Source organism: Carettochelys insculpta, chromosome 3, assembly GCF_033958435.1.
Source record: "Carettochelys insculpta isolate YL-2023 chromosome 3, ASM3395843v1, whole genome shotgun sequence".
NCBI lineage: Eukaryota > Metazoa > Chordata > Testudines > Carettochelyidae > Carettochelys > Carettochelys insculpta.
In genome coordinates this window covers 104,482,698-104,499,603 of record NC_134139.1, presented here as the reverse complement: position 1 = coordinate 104,499,603, position 16,906 = coordinate 104,482,698, and the positions used below count along the sequence as shown (strand labels likewise).

At 47.6% G+C, this 16,906-nt stretch overlaps 1 protein-coding gene across 3 annotated transcripts in view; it reads left to right on the top strand.

Moving 5' to 3' along the window:
* The window catches only part of PDE7B (phosphodiesterase 7B), a 296,173-nt gene that overhangs the window by 267,296 nt on the left and 11,971 nt on the right, over positions 1-16,906 (top strand). For all 3 annotated transcript variants that reach the window (XM_074990509.1, XM_074990510.1, XM_074990507.1), the window contains 4 exons: positions 6,658-6,749; positions 8,054-8,198; positions 14,499-14,595; positions 16,445-16,525. In XM_074990509.1, the coding sequence (XP_074846610.1) occupies positions 6,658-6,749; positions 8,054-8,198; positions 14,499-14,595; positions 16,445-16,525 (415 nt within the window). The remainder of the gene's footprint in view (positions 1-6,657; positions 6,750-8,053; positions 8,199-14,498; positions 14,596-16,444; positions 16,526-16,906) is intronic.

Sequence of the window (16,906 nt, the reverse complement as noted above, 5' to 3'; positions counted from 1 at the left end):
TGTGGCCATCTCTGCGGCTTCAGAGGAAGGAAAGCAAAAACAAACACAGAATACACTGTGGTGGCGGGGAGAGAATCCCCATTCTGACCCTTGCAGGAGACCAGATGAAGCCCTGAAGTATAAGGTTTTAGGAATATAACATATAAGCCAAATGGAACCTCAGAGCTACTGAGCATTGCCCCCAACATCACAGGCAACTTTTTCATACATTCCTACTGATAAATGATTTCAGTGCTCTCTTAAAACAGATTAAGTAGTAAATCCATGTTATTTTTGAGCATATGCTTATGTACATATTATATCCATATATAAAATATGTACGATATCACAACATTCATGCACACATAAATCCAGAGATGTTTACATGCATGCTTATGTTAGCTTTGACTACTGTGCTTATCTTTTTGAGACGCAGCAAGCATGTGTACCCTGTAGTCAGCTGCAGCAGCATGTGGCAATCCTGATTCCCAGCGGGAATAAGTGGAGTTAGGGTCAGAGAGCTGGTGTGCTTGCTTTGGGGCTTTTCAAATCCAAGAAACACAAAAATGTATGTGTGAACTGACCATGATCCCTGGCCTTCAAAACTCAGACTGTGAACTTGGATCTGTCCAAAAAAAAAAAAAAAAAAAGCTGGTGTATAGTGATAGTTCTTTAAACCTTCTGCACCCTAGAACAATGTGGGAAAGGCCATATGCCTTTCTGCCTATATTGAGCATGATTACAGGATGGTCCAGATTTAATAATTTGCTGAGTACTAAAAGAGAAGAAGATTCTCACTTCCTCCCTGCCAGCACACTCCCACTGCACGCTTCCCCTGCATAGACACTTGTAGTTTTACAGATAAGTTAGTGATTGTGTAACAGTGCTGCTGTCCTTCTACCCTGAGATAAAGGAACAGACAGGGATGTGTGAGCCAAGGTCAGAACTGATAGATGCTCCCAAAGCTGACTTTGGGACTGGCTTAACTCGCTGAATCAGTTTGTTATAGCCATGACAGCTAAGTTCTGCTTACCTCAACTTGCTCCAGTTTCCTCTGTCACTCCAATTAGATTGGTGTGGAGAGGAGGGAAGGCAGAATTAGGATACATGAAAAGATAAGCGGGGAAGACCCATCTCATACAAATCACCAGAGAATGATTTGACACCAGAGAATGATGAATAACTCTTTTCTTTCAACTATCTATGTAATATCCTTTCTTCCTCGCTTCCTCTTAGGTTTTGATTTACTTCTGCACTGCTGGGCTCCTGCCAGAAATAGGAGTCCTCTCTTAGAGAAGCCCATTGTGATGTCATTCATAGCCCAGCTCTGTGGTTGTGAGAAATGTGTGTAGCAGATTTGGGGTATTTATTTACATCACTGAATCTTTTTGAGGTTTGGCCACCAGAAACAGCAATAGCCTTCAGAACATGCACTTCTACTCTCTGTGACTTCCTAAGCAATAATATAATTTGGGATGTTTGTAATCTCATGAGCTACTCAGTATGGGAACTGACAATCCATTCTAGGGGTTTTAGATCGTAAACATAATGGAAGCTTCCAACAGCCAGCCATAAATATATGTCACCTAGCCATTTAAATAAAAGGTTAGGCTTCCTCTAGAGTGGGAGCTGACTGTTACAAAACACACCACCAGTTTGCTGTTCACACTGGGACGCTGCCTCCTCTCCCCCACCCCATTTGGTTTATATCCCCACAGGCTAAGGCAATCTGATACCAGTTCCCAATTAACCTTAAGTCAGCAGAAGGGGCCTTGCTGGGCAGCTGACCATTCTAATTGCTAGAAGCAACTATAGGGTTTTTAGCTACTTGCACTTAAGGCTAAAGATGCATGGCTTCATGCTCAGCTGTCACTTGTTAACCTGATATTTCTGTAGTTGTCCAGAGTGAACTGGATGTGGGGGAGGGAAGGGGTGAAGAGAGATACTGAGAGCTTTTGTGTAATCTTGCTGTATAATACTGGCCCATGAGGGGCTGCAGGGGAAGCTTCCTCTAGGTGAGGCAACAGCCTATCTTGCCTCTTCTACCCTTCCCCACTAAGACCTTGACACCACTTTTCCCTACTTTTTCTTGACTCCATCCCTCCCCCCGAGGAGGCTCTTTCTGTCCATCACTCCTCACTCCACCTCCTCCCCCCGCCCAGGAGGCAGGCACTGAGAGGTCTCATGAGGTGCAGGGAGGAGAAGATGCAGAGGAAGGGCCCCCCTGGCCCAGGCACCCTGCCTGGTCTGCTATACCTGCCACCTGTTCATGAGCAGAAATGTACAGAACTGAAAACACTCCTACCTCAGAGCTGGAAGAGACCTCAAGAGGTTATCAAGTCCAGTCCCTGCACTCACAGCAGGACCTATATCACAATCCCTTGCAGATCCCACCCCCTTGCCTCAGGCCCCTAAATGGCCCCCTCAGGGACTGAGCTGACAAGCCTGAATTTACAAAGCCAATGCTCAAACCACCAAGCTATCCCTCCCTGCGCGCAAACTGTTTTGTTTTGTTAGTAGCACCTCTGGGGCTGACAAGGACTCTCTCTCCCCACCACAGCAGGTCTGGGGAGAGAAGTCTTCCCCACTGCAGCACTGAGTGCTTGCATGGCCCTTGATAGGCTACTGCATGGCCACACAGCTCCAAGGAAACTTAGGTTACTAGTCAGTAACAAATGGTGTGTCAAACAAGCAATATGATAGATTTATCATGGATGAGTCCTCAGCAATAATGCTTCTTGAGTAATAAGAGAGTTCTAAGAATTCTAGTATATTTTTTTTACTGTCACCATCCAACATCTTGTGATAGGTCTATATCTGCTGAGGGCAAATAGATCTTTCATTATTTCATTGTTGATAGTGTAGCAGTGCTTAGTCAGGACTCCATGTGCTAGACACTATCCAAACTCATACTATGGGACAATCCCTACCTCAGAGCCTAAATGCTTTTTGTTATGATTCTGCAGACACATTAGACTTTGGGCACTTACTCCAGTTTATATATTTCCTGCAACTTCAAAATCTTACAAGAACAAACTGAAAGAAAATACAAATTTTATAGGAGGAGTTGATAGAGATACCAGTAATTAAAGGTTGCCTGACACATCTCACCATTAGACCCTGGTTTTGACAGCTTGTAACTTTGGTCAGGCTGAAAATTTTCATGCCTCAGACTAATTTTTTTATTTAAAGTTTCAGCAAAAACAGTTCAGTCACTTCCAAAGTGAGATTGAGGGGAACATACATTGCTTTGCCATATTTAAAAAAAAAAGTCTTCCAACCATTTAAGAGAGAAGCCCTAGTGCTTTTATGAGTTGTAGCAATGACTTGAAATTTAGCAGGGTTGCCAGGGTTTCAGCTCCTCGTCTTTAAATTGGAGCTCTCGCCCACTCACTTCACAGGTATATTGTGAAGATAAATTCATTAATATTTGCAAAGCACCAGCATACTTTAGTGATGAGCACCACAGAAAAGCCCACAAGAAATTAATAATTCTGTCTTCTGAGCAGGGTGTGAATAGTGTGCAGTAAATAAGTCCTATTGACAAATGAGAAAATAGCTGCTCAGTAAGTAAGCAGTTATCTGTGCACTGATGATTAAGGGATCATACCATTAAACACCATTCCATAATGCTTGAGCACAAGGGAGTACAATTAAGGTTTCATAGACCTTGTGGTATCTCTTCTTATTATCATGTTTGACCACAAATTCACTCATGATCCCTTATCCTTGCAACCCTTCATGGTCCCACCTCTTTGTCCATGCAATTGCTTGTGGTCCTTCCTCCTCATCCGTACAATCCTTCATGAAGTCATTTCCTCCTCCACCAAGCAGTTTTCCATGGATCCTCCTCTGCTACCTGATTCCTCATCGTCTCTCTCCTCTTTCATGCAATCTCCCTTGGTCCCACCTTGTACTCTGCTGCACCATTTCTCATAGCACCAACTGCTGGGACTACTGCTGTGGGGAACAGAGGCCAAGGGCCACTGTTCAGCAGAGGGCTGAGGCCAGTCCAACACCAGCTGCTGCTTAGGCAAATAAATGCAAAGTAATGCACATTGGAAAACATAAAATGTAAAAAGTGATATTCACTCCTCCTCATAACACAAGAACAAGGTGGGGAGGTCACCAAATGAAATTAATAGTCTGTAGGTATAAAACAAAAGGAGGTATTTTTCCACACAATACACAATTAACCTGTGGAATTGGTTGCCAGGAGATGTTGTAAAGGCCAAGAATAAAACAAGGTTAAAAATAGCTAATAAATTCATGAAGGATAGGTCCGGCAATGGCTGTTAGCCAGGATGAGCAGGGATGGTATCCCTAGCCTGTTTGCCAGAAGCTAGCAATGGGCACCAGGGAATGGATCACTTGATGATTACCTGTTCTGTTTATTCCTTCTGGGGCACCTGACATTGGCCATGGTCGGAAGACAAGATACTGGGCTAGATGGACCTTTGGTCTGACACGCTGTAACCATCCTCATGGTGCTAGCTGCTTGGTCTGCTAAGTAGTGGCTGTACAGCCGGCCCCAGGTCTGCTTCAGATGCAACCTATGTGGGTGGCTGCAGGGCTGCCAGTGTGGCTGTCCCCAGGGCCACCTGAACGGCTGGCCCGGAACCAGCTACTCAGGTGGCCCAGAGGTCAGCCACACTGGCCTCTGCAGAAGACAAAGAGGTGGCAGATTGTCACGGAATCTGACTTCTGCAACCTCTGTGATGGACACAGAGTTCTACTCATGAACCATGTGTGCAAGGTCACACCAACAGGGTGGAGCCACACAGTTTTAAAACTGGCCACCCATTTAAAAACAGAACAGTAACTTAGAACCAGACAAACAGCCTGCCTGCATGACAAGGTGTGTCAGGCGCCCAGCTGGTCTTGAAAACCAGCTGCATTTCCCACAGCCCCCCTGCCTCACTCAGTGCAAAGGATGAACAGGACTCAGTTTTATCTTCATCATTTAGCTACCACAGCCAGAAACTGAACCAGCAACAAAGGGTGGCCCCCAGACCTTCCTTACTGCACACCATCCAAATCTTGCACTGAATGCAGAGGTTGGGTAGCACCACATACTGGAAAGAGGCTTTCTCTTACCCCTCCTCTCCCAACTGAGGGGCACACGTCCTGCCTGCCAGAGGCCCAATGATTGGTAGTTATTATTTAACTGCAAGCCTCAGCTCCGCCCATTTGTTTGGGCACCAGTTGCCACAGGTGTAATGTTCCCTGTTACACAGTATGCAATGTATATAGGTGTGTCATGTCATGTTGTGTTATGGGACGAGGATTTTTTTTAATCTTCATATTATAAATCCAGGACACATTGGGCATCTTGGCAGCAATTCACCCTCATGGGCCTGTGCAAAGTCCTGGCCCCCTGTCCACAGCGTTCACGTTCCACAGAGGTTTGTGGAATGCATGCTCCATAAGGCTCTACACCCTGTGTGCAGCAGGTGACCTGGGCCAGGGGATCCAAAATGTATGTGCTCCTGTGGCCCTGTTGCCCTGCTCTACATCCTGGGGAGGTGCAGGTGATGCTATTCCAGTTCATAGGATGCAGTAGTTGATGGGAGCAACACTGCAGGCCTACACCCCACCTCTGGGCGTGGGGGTAGATTTTGCTCTTTTCATCTCCCTCTGCCTTTGTGTGCTTGAAATGAATTTCATTCCCTAAGAGCCAAACACATCATAAATTAGATTGTTGCACATGTGCCCTGGCAGCCCTGCAGAGGGCTAGAGCTGAGGAGCCAGCATCCCCCGGCAGCCACACAGAACTGGAGCTGGTGTTGGGGAATGAGCATCCCCACGAGGGCTGGAGTGCTGGCATCCCCCAGCGTTGGCATGGGGCCAGGGAGCCAGCCTGCCCTGGCAGCTGGGCAAAGCAGAGGCCATGGATCTGGCATTCTCCAGCTGCCTTACAGGGCATCCGTGGCAGAGAGGAGAGCCCACTGCAGCAGCAAGCAGTAGCGGTGGTAGGAGCTGTAGCCAGACAGTGAAAGTGGCCAGGGACCAGAGGCATTAACCTCCCCTGGTCCAGCAAAATCCCTGTTTCGGGATCACTGCTGTCTTGAGGGTGCCAGACCAGGGAGGTACAACCTGTAGTAAATGTAGTGTAACAGGATGGGCATAGTGAGGCAAAGATGTAAAGTAAGAGTGGAAATTGGAAAGGGAATCAACTTGTGGAATGGAAAAAGCGAAAGAGAAGAGGAAAATGGAAACAGAACAAAAAGGAGCAAAACTAGGAGAAGATAGGGCAGATGCATCACTTACATTTATTACTAAAATGTTTTGGAAAAAAAATTCAACAGCTCCTCTGGCTGATTTGTTTCTTTGCAACTATTTCATAAACAAATGCTGCTGTGCATTTTTAAGAGTTCTCTTAGTACACCAGGGTCTCAAAAATAATATAGTGTGTTTGAAGTAGTCACCAATAGGAAGACCTGTGACTCTTGGCATGACCTGATTACCTGGGGATTGACACACCTGTAGCATTTAGGTTAGGTAAGCACTTCTTGGGCTTTGGCATTTGGCTGCAGTAGCAGATGTTCTCCACTGGTGGCGGCAGGAAATGTGACTAGATGGATCATCTATAAGATCTGGTAGCTCTTGCACATCTCTGTGAAGTGTAAGAAATAGATCTGCTATGTCATTTTATTTACTTTCCTACTTCCTCCTCAGAATGTCTCGGTGTTAGAAAATCATCACTGGAGATCTACAATAGGAATGCTTCGAGAATCCAGGCTCCTTGCCCATCTGCCAAAGGAAATGACGTAAGTGTCCCCCCATGTAAAACATGCTGATAAATTCCATGGACAACAAACCAAAAGCCTGTTTCATTACTGGAACAAAAAATTAAGCAGAGAAGCCGTTGGCCTGGCAACAGCAATGCCAAGAGCCACAGTGGGCCCTGGAGCAAGGTGGGAGAGTGGCTGCGCTGCGCATCCTAGAAGGGGTGGGACCAAGGGTGGAAGGGGCAGGACCAAGGGCAGGTAACTCACAACATCACCCAAACCGTGCACTGGGCCCCCACATACACTCGCTCACAGCCATGTGCAGCCAGAGCAGTGCTACCCTGGCACTTCAAAGGGGTCTGGAGCTCCCTCTCTCTCTGTCCCCTCAGCAGTCGTCAGGCCTGCCCGGCAGCATGGGATGCACCTGCAGGGGACCTCACTAGGAACATTACCTAAAAGTTTGTCACTGTTACTGATATGTGCTCAGATGCACCAGTATTAGCACTGTTAAAAATGCCAGTACAGAGAAGGCATCAATGCCCATCAGGTGTCTTTTACACTGTGAGTATTACACCTGTTTAGTGTTAGTGCTAACCATGGTGGGAAACAGTCAGAAGGCATCCCTAGTGTAGAAATGCCCAATGTGTCTCTCTCCCTACCAGAGCAACATGCTTCAAATCAGACTGGGTCTCTGAGCAGACTGAGATGGCAAGCTCAGCCGAATGTAGGAGAAGACAATAGTGTGTTGGGTTTGTGCTGCACAGTTGTGTGTTCATGTGCACAAGGCTGATCCTTTGGAAACAGATAGAGAGAGATTCCTTTTGACAAACATTCTTTTTACATCTCTAGTATTACACTTTAATCATTAGTGACTTGGGTGAATGTGAATTATCTAGAAAGGACAGACTCTCTGGCCCATTAGTAATCTCCTAAATCCTCCAGTCCCCTTGTTCTCAGTCCTTCTTTAAAGAAATAATGTACAGTCCCTTGGCTTTTGTGGGGCTGCCAATCTAAAATCTTATGGCATTTATTCTTCTCGGTGCCTTCTGTGTCCACCCAAGGACACAACAGGCTGTCTAGTTTTCATTCTTCACAATATCCTATGGAAGCTCCCCTGGGCAATTTCTGCTGGCTTGATTATTCTTGCCACGCTACCTAGTCCACATCTGTCCCAGAGCCAGCTAAAATTCTAGTCTCCCACAAGCTAGTCCAGTGGACCACAATTAAGGGGAATCCCTCGAGTCACGTCAGGGACTGGCTGTGGAAATAGACTATGGAGAGGTTTAAAACCATTGATAATCAACAATCCCATGTTCAAAGGGGCTCGCTTTTCTTGCCTACAGCCAGGACATTGAACAGCAGTTGGGTTCTCTCATCTTGGCAACAGACATCAATAGACAGAATGAGTTTTTGACGCAACTGAAAGCTCACCTCGAAAATAAGGACCTGAGACTGGAGGATGCACAAGACAGACATTTTATGCTTCAGGTACTCTTCCCCGCCCCCCGCCTTAAAGTATGTTAGCTCAGCTTCAGGGTACTCATCACATGCTCTCTTAATTGTTTTCCTGCTGTCACACATTTCAAAGCAAGTAAAAATGTATCTCTGCTACTTCCCCATGGACCCGGTGTTACATGGAATGTAGCAGATATGGCAGTGAATCAACTATTATTCACCTCTTGAGCTGCAAGGCCGCATGGTCTCCCACCACTTCTCTCTCCCCTGGACTATTTTCCCTGTCATGGCAAGTGTCTCTTCAGCAGAGGTAGGAGACTCAGCCTCTTACTCTGGTCCCTTACAATGCTGTTTCATAGAGGAGTTGGCAGTAGGTGCCCAAGCAGTGGTCACTTTGTTGATGTGCCATTGCTGTTGGCAGTAGGTGCTTCTCTAGTTGGTTCTTTCCCAGATAATGCAAGAAAGAAAGAGAAAAAAACAAATCCAATGGACTCAAATTGCTTTTTCCAGCCATACTGCAGAAGTTAATGGCATCTTCGGAACAAATTCGTATCCATTAGCCCACCTTCACTATTTAACTTCACCTCCTTTAACTTAAGATGCTGCATGTTTATCTGAAGGAACAGCCCACACAAAGCTGTCTGCTCCTAAGTAGCTTTTACCATGCAAGACGCCTCAAGTAATTATCATCCGTTAAAAACAAACTCCAATTGCTGCACTCTTCAAAAGTGTTTTGCTGAGGTACAGCTGTGATAGGGATGGGGGAAGGGGAGGAATGATATGCAAGCAGCCACACCATCAACAGAGTAATGTAATAGTCTGTGGGTCTTGCCTCTTGAACAAAAGTGCCTTTTGCCTGGTTCCTTCGTGCACCACATATGTTTAGGCAATGAGTTCGTAGCTGTGCTTCCTCGTGTATTGAGCAAAAATAAGGAAGGGCACAAAATGCAGCATGTGCTACAGTGGAGAGAACATGAAAAACAACTGATCTTTCCTGGGAAAATTCATATTTGTGAAGTGGAGGTGGGGCGAGAGGGGAGGAAGCTTCCTTTAAAGCCTCAATATAATTTTAAAAACCTGCTTTAAGGGTATGCCTACACAACAAAGTTATTGTGAGATAATAGTCATTACTGTGAAATAAGTTGCTAGTGTCTACACAACACAACTGCTATTTCGAAATAATTTTGAAATAGCAGTTGGCTTATTTCAAAATAAAGCTCATTCCACGAGGAATGGTGCCTATTTTTAAATAGGGATTTCGAAATGGCTGTATCTACATGTGTCAGATATTCCAGAAGAACACTGGCTGCTTCTGGAAGATCTATGGAGCGTCCATATGTGCAAGGCGCTCTTCCAGAAGGAATCCAGAAGAACACACTGCTTTTTCTGGATTCCTAATGCTGGTTCCATAACAGGAATAGCGTCTTCTTCCTGAAGATTCTTTCAGAAGAAAGCATGTGTGGACACTCGCGGACCGCTTCTTCCAGAAGTAGCGGTTTGTCATCCTGGCTCCCCACCAGAGCCTGGAGACGGTCTAACAAGCCCCTGGGGGCCCTATGGTGCCTGGTTCCAACAGCAGTTAAAGCTCCAAGGACCCAGAAACCCCAGAGCAGGAAGCAGGGACTGTGGAGGCTGGCCGCGCATGCTGAGCTGCAGCACCTAGACTACAGCCACCCATGCAGCAATGGCCAGCAGCCAGCCTGCCTACGCCCTCCAGGGCACCCCTGGAGACTCTGATGATGGCAGCCCAGAAGAGGAGTGGCCACAGAAAAGGAGGGCCCCAGCCTGGACCGAGCCAGAGCTGCAAGACCTCCTCACACTCTGGCATGAGGAAGAGGTGCTGAGTGACACCACGGGGCACTGCAGGAATGCTCCCGCCTGCGCCTGCCTGGCCACATCCATAGCCACCCATGGCCATCCTCCCTGGACCACAGACCAGGTCTGATGCAAGATAAAAGCGCTGTGGTAGGGTTATGTGCAGGCCAGGGATGGCAGCTGCCACTCCAGTGCCAGCCCAGCAAGGTATCCTACTTCGGGAGCTCCTTGGAGGCTATGACACCTCGCCACCTCATGGACACGGTAGCCATGGACACCCCACCGCACTAGAGGGGGAGGACAGGGGCTCCTCCAAGGAAGCTGGAGAGGAGGGTGAGCACAGCAGCCAGCCAGAGGGACCCTCAGAGGACTCCACCCCTGAAGGGTCCTTGGTCATAGCTGTGCCCTCGGTGCCAAGCAGCCAGGCGACCTCCAGCTGGGCATCACTGAACCAATACAAGGTCACCCCAGGTAAGTGCACAGCAAGGTGCATCCCCCAGTGGGGGCACATGCAGGCCCCCTCCCCAACACACCCCCCCAACACCCCACACCAGAGTGCACCCCAGGGCCACGGGCAAGCTGTAGGGCACCTGCACGCCCCCCTCCCCGCCAGGAGCTCCTGTACACACAGGTCCACGCTGGGGGGAACCCAGGATGCACAGCCGCACCCAGCCTGCCCACTCCCTTGGCAGGGATCCCTCTGTGCCCAACCACATCCCCCTCACCCAGTACCCCATTCCTGGGTGGGACCCTTCACAGGTGAGGGGGCTGCCCAGGCCACCGTGCCAGGGCCATGGTCCTGTGCTATAAGTGCATTCCTTGGGTCCAGCCTGGGGGTGGGGACAGGGGACTGCCACACAGGGCTTGGTTGGGGTCCTAATCTCCCCTTCCCCTCCTTGTCTTGCAGCAGCTCTGTTCCAGGGATGGGAGAGGCACCAGAGGAGCCTGGGGCCTGCCAGCAGCATCCAGGCTGGAGGTGTGGGAAGTCCCCCAGGCAGGTCACAACCCTCACGATCAGCTGCAGCCTGGCAGGCACGGAGGGTCCATCGGCAGAGCCTGGTGGAGGAGGCAGGGGCATACATGGCTGCCCTCCGCCACCCAAATGACGTGGCAGAGAGGCACCTGGCCCTGGAGGCAGAGGACCTGTGGTGGCACCAGGACACACGGGGGAAGGTGGTGGAGATGCTCCGCCAGGTGTGTGGAGCCCTCCTGGTGCTCCTCCCAGTCCCTCTGCCACCCCTCTGCCATGCTGCCGCCCTGAGGCCCAAGCCATCCCCGACCCTGAGGCCCTAGCTGCCCTCCTTCCCTGGGGCTTCCCATGGCAGCCCTGTGAGACCTGGGGGCCTGGCTCCTGGCCATGGTGGGCTCCCTGCCCTGGGAACCCTCCCCCTCTCCACCTCCCGCACCAAGGCCATGCCACAGACTGGCCACCACTACTTCACCACGCTCCCCACCCCACTGGGAGCACCACGGGGACCACGCTCCCAGGGCAAGAGAAGCAGCCGTGGGTCCTGGAGCTCACGGCCCTCCACCCCATCCCTTGAGTAGCCCCTACCCACGCATCCCCTTCCCCACACAGGTCGTTATGCCCACGATGCCCAGATGCCCCCTTGTAAATAATTGGCCCCAGTCCTTTGTTTTATTGTTTCTAGCCTACTTTTTCTAATGTTTGTCTATTTGCACGCATACAGGTTGTTTGGCAACTCCTGTGCCCTGTTCACTGGGGTGAGAGGGGGTGCACATTGCCCGACGCTCACCTCTCCACTCCCCGAGCAGGGCTGGAGCCCAGTGTGTGGCTTACCTCAAATATGACAGCCCCAGTGGTGGACTTGCCATCCCCGAATTGCTGCCCTGCTGAGGTGTAGCTATCTGGGGTGGCCACCTTCTACGTGCTTCTCCACCGGGAAGGCTGGCTGCGTCCCCATGTCCTGGTGGCGAAGCAGGGGGAGGCAGGCACAGATCTCATGGAACGTGTCCTTTTGTACACACAAGTTCTGATGCTACCATTCATTGTCCCACTGGGCCATCACCACCCTGTCCCACCAGTCGCTGCTGGTGACATGGGACCAGATGTGGTGGATGGGCTGTTGGGGGCCCAGCAGAGGCAGGGTTGGGTCAGGGCCCCCCAGTGCTGATGCTACATTCATGCAGCAGGCTAAGTAGGGTGACCAGGAGGCTCACCAGCACCCTCGTCAGGGCGAGCCTGTGCTGCCACAGGATCTCAGGGTCCATGGCCAGCATGTGGGCTGTTGCAGGAGCAGCAAGATGGGCCTCAGCAGCTTGTGCAAGGAGGGGCCCTTTAACAGGCTGTGTGGCTGGTGCCCCAGAAGTGCTCTCTGGCCTCGTGACCTGTCTGAGGCATCTTCTGCCCTGCTCTTCTGGAAGAGCATCCACACGTGTGGACGTGATCTTCTGGAAGACCAGGCAGCTCTTTTGGACGCCACTCCATCTGTAGACGGTCTCTTCCGTAAGAGCCTCTTTCTAAAGATCTGATGTGTAGAGGCAGCCAATAGGTGCTGTTAAAACACGGAATAGAGCCTATTTCAAAATAAGCTCTAGTGCATCCAGTGGCTCTATTTTGAAATAGATTCCATTATGGCTGTGTCTACACTTGCATTCCTCTTTTGAAAGAGGCATGCAAATGAAGGAAATCAAAAATGCAAATGAGGTCCAGATTTACATATCTGGCACCTCATTTGCATATTCCCCTTTCGAAAGAAGAAAAGCTGTGCAGATGTTATTCTTTTGAAAGTAATCCCCATCTTCAGAAGAACCCTTCTTCCTATAAAAAAATATATACAAGTGAGGCACCAGATATGTAAATCTGCACCTCATTTTCATTTTCGAGTTCCCTCATTGGCATGTCCCTTTCAAAAGAGGAATGCAAGTGTAGACACAGCCTTTGTGTAGATGCTCTATTTCAAAGTAGCTGAGGGTTATTTCGCAACACATTTTGTGTATAGCAGTGTTATTTTGAACTAAGCTATTCTGGAAAAATCTCTTCAGGAATAGCTTATTTTGAAATAATGCTGCTATGTAGATATACCTTAACAGTTAAGTTTTTATATCCATTTTTGCAGATAGAGAAACTGATGTTCAGCAAACAAGTGATTTTGTTTCTTACGGTCTCAAAGCTAATTAACATCCAGCCAGAATTCAAATGCAGGTCTCTTGATTACTAGTTCCATGTCTAATTGAGCAGAACCTGTAGTGCCTACCAAATAAGTTGCACCTGTTCTCTGCCTCAGTTTCTTTTCTAAGAAGGAGGTAATGAATTTTACCCATGGTGAACTCTGCTATCCCTATGCCTTTGTCATCTGCACCAGCATTTTGCCCAGTCTGTCATGAGGCCTGATAACAAACCCATCAACTAGCTATACTGTGTCCAGGAAGAATGCACACTGAAGACATTTTACTTTAAGAAGGCAAGACCAGCAGATTATTGCCTATCTTACTCTACTGAAGAAACAGCAGCTGGTTGATTACCATTCCTTCTCTTACCAACCCTACACCAGCTATACTGCATCAAAGCACTTTCAACCACTAGCAAGGTAAAACCAAGTCAGAGTTCCTATGCTTAATTCAGTAAACATAGGGCCACCATATCTCCGTATCCCAAATACAGGACAGGGAGCTACAGGGGGAGGGCAGCTCCACCAGGCCCTAGGGAGCTGGGAAAGAGGTGGCAGCCAGCGGCCCTCCCTCGGAGCCCCAGGGAAACGGCACCTCCCAGTGCTCCCTGAGCCCCAGGGAAGCAGCAGCTGCTGGCCCTCCCGGGGATCCCCCGGGAAGCAGTAGGGATGCAGCAGCTGGCCACATTTCCACCCCCCGACCTTCCCTGAGGCTTGAGGAAGGGATTCCCACCAGCAGCTGTGCCTGTACAGCTGCTGGTGGAAGAGTTCGGGGGGCGAGGGCCCAAAGATGGGACAATTAGTCCCTTTTAAAAAAATAGGTAGGGACACCTTTTTGGCGTCCCAAATATGGGCCCTTCCCGCCTAATACAGGATGGACGGTCACCCTAAGTAAACAAAAACACAGCTGACCCATCTGAGCTGACCTAACCAACTCAAGAACAATCAAAGTAATGTGTAAGGTCACTCACTGGGACCATAAAGAAATGATGCCCAAATATTTTCACACTGGCTGGGCTCTTCATGTTCATGTCCTCGCTCACAAATGCCAAGGCAGCAGGAATCTGTGTGAAGCTTTTGTTGGCTGGCCGATCACCAGTGCTATCCAAGAGGCTCTGTGCTCTTGGAATGCAGAGCTTCTCTCGTTCTCGCTGCTACAAAAATGAGGCTCTGAATACAGGTTTTGTTATGGATTTGAATAAGTGCTGTTTCCTGAAGCAGCCTATTTGGACCTGGCTCAGTTTCTGTAATATATTCTTGAATCCACCTTGGCAGCAAGCTTGCAGGGCCCAGTGGTTTCATAGCACCTCAGAGGGCAATAAATTCATGGTTGAGCAATTGCTAATAATTTCTCCTCCCCACCACCTCTCTCCTCCTTTGCTTTCAGATTGCGCTGAAGTGTGCTGATATTTGCAATCCTTGCCGGCTCTGGGAGATGAGCAAGCAGTGGAGTGAACGGGTCTGTGAGGAATTCTACCGGCAAGGTCAGACTTCTGGCATACTCAATTTGCCATTCACCTTGTTCTTGAAGACACTTTGTGACAAGAGTGAAACTAGCTAATCTCAAGTGGTGTCTGCTCTGCAATCAACTACCCAATTTCTCCTACCCCTCCCCCCCCAAAAAAAAAATCCCACACAAATACAGGACAACAAGCAGAAATACAGCCTTATTTTACATATGGTTGGTAATGAGGGGCAAGAGGAGGAAATCAAATAGAAGCGTAACAGATGTTTCTTTGACCTGATTGCCACTGTAAGACGGTATCAGAGAGGGTGGTTCTGCTGTGCCTTGGACCTTTAATTAGCTGTACAAAATCTGAATTTTCTTCAGATACCACCTGGCCATTGTTATCCTCTCTGATCTGAAACCCCAGTGGGCACGTACTGCTCTGAAATTAAACATCTAATCACTTTTGTTTTCCGTCGCTTTCCAAAATATAACAGTTCCTGCCCTTAGAGTGTCACACTTGCTCTTTCCTTCTCCTTTACTTACAGTTTCAGGAAAACTAGACACAGATAGAATGTGCTTGCCACTAAGCCAAGTTCTAATGTAATTTAGAGGGGCAGAATAGGTGAGCCAGAGCTCTTAGAATTAACGCTAAACATTTTCTAACTCCCACTGAGGGCAAAGCTAAACATGACTTTTAACATAGTAATGACATACCACTTGGCTCCATTTGCACAGGCCAGGCCAGGCCAGTGCTACAACACAGAGGATATTGTGGTGGTTAATCATTCTTAAATCCTATTTTAACAGTATTAACAGAGTCTAAAAGAAGGGGTAAAGATGGTAGAAGACCAAGTGTAGTGCTTTGGAGTACTGAATTTATTGAAATGTCATGTCCACGCTACAAATTTTAAACCAGAACTGAGCTTGATTGTCAGAAATAGCTGACCTTAATAGGCAGCTTCACACCAGCGTAGTGTCACAGTGTAAAAACATCCAAGCCCCACCCAGACTATTGCTTATAATGCTGCTAGTGGTGTTGCAGCTATACCATTACCTGAAAATAAATACACAGCTTTCTAGTAGAGTTGTACCTCTCACCTGAGTTAGAGGCAAGCATCTAAGAGCAGCTTTCTCCAAGCTTTCATGTTCATGTAAGAAAAGTCCTATCAGAGAAAAAGTCTTGGAGTATGTTACAAAAGTGTTCAGATTTTAGGATCATGCAATATCCTTTGATAGTTTATTCAATAATCAAATCCCCTCTACTGACAGCATTTTTTCTCCAACTCTCATATACTTTATCTTGGATTTTCTAAGTTTTGTTGTCCCAAGGTATACAGCTCTCATGGCAGCTCATGGATAGAGATACATTCTTCTCTAACCTCTGTGAACCAGAGGATCATTCTGCTTATACTCAGTGGTTAGAGCATTATCCAGGGTTGTGCAATCCTTGAGGGGGCCTTTCAAGGGTATGGGGCAGGTTAGATTTAAAAAAAAAAAAAAAAAAAAAAAAGCCAGGGATAGGTTCTACTGTGAGTGCAGGGTATTGGACTCGATGATCTCTTCCAGTTCTATGAGATATACATACCTCCATGTATGTATAGTCATCTCTAGAGTTGTTGGTTTTATTTGTTTAGGCATGTATAACAGATTCCAGTATCTTACTACAGATTTCTATGCATGGAACCATTGTATGACTGTGTTGAGATTTTCCATCTATCTTTAAAGCTGTGATGTCTGCCTGGGCAGCAAATAAATACGAAATATAAGAATTAATGGATTTCAGTTATCCAAGGATTTGCTCTTCCATCTATATTATAAAGAATAAAAGACCATATTCAATATGACCCAGTGGCAAAAATGTTGTTCTCCTTTCTTTTTGATAGGTGATCTGGAACAAAAATTTGATTTGGAAATAAGCCCTCTTTGTAATCAGCAGAAGGACTCCATACCTAGTATACAAATTGGTGAGCTTAACCTTCGTGCTTTTGATTCTTTCTCCTCCTGCCTTCACCCCTGAAGGTGCAACACAAGACAAGCAAAATATATATTTATAGTTTTATACCCCTTCCCAAAAAACCTAACCCCAGGGGTAACATAGGATGAACATGAAAATCATGTCCCAAACCAGCCAGATGAAGAAAAAGCAAGACTGAATAGAGCAATGTAAATAAATTGAGGAGTGACATAACGGCAGCGCATGGAGATGAATGGTCCTCAAAGAGCAGCACAGTTAGCATTATTCCACTAGGTGCGATATGCCACTTGTTTGTTGTGATAAGCTTGGCTACGTAAGTACTGAGTAAAGTAAAAGGTTTCGTTACTTTTTAGTGCATTCCAATTAAACT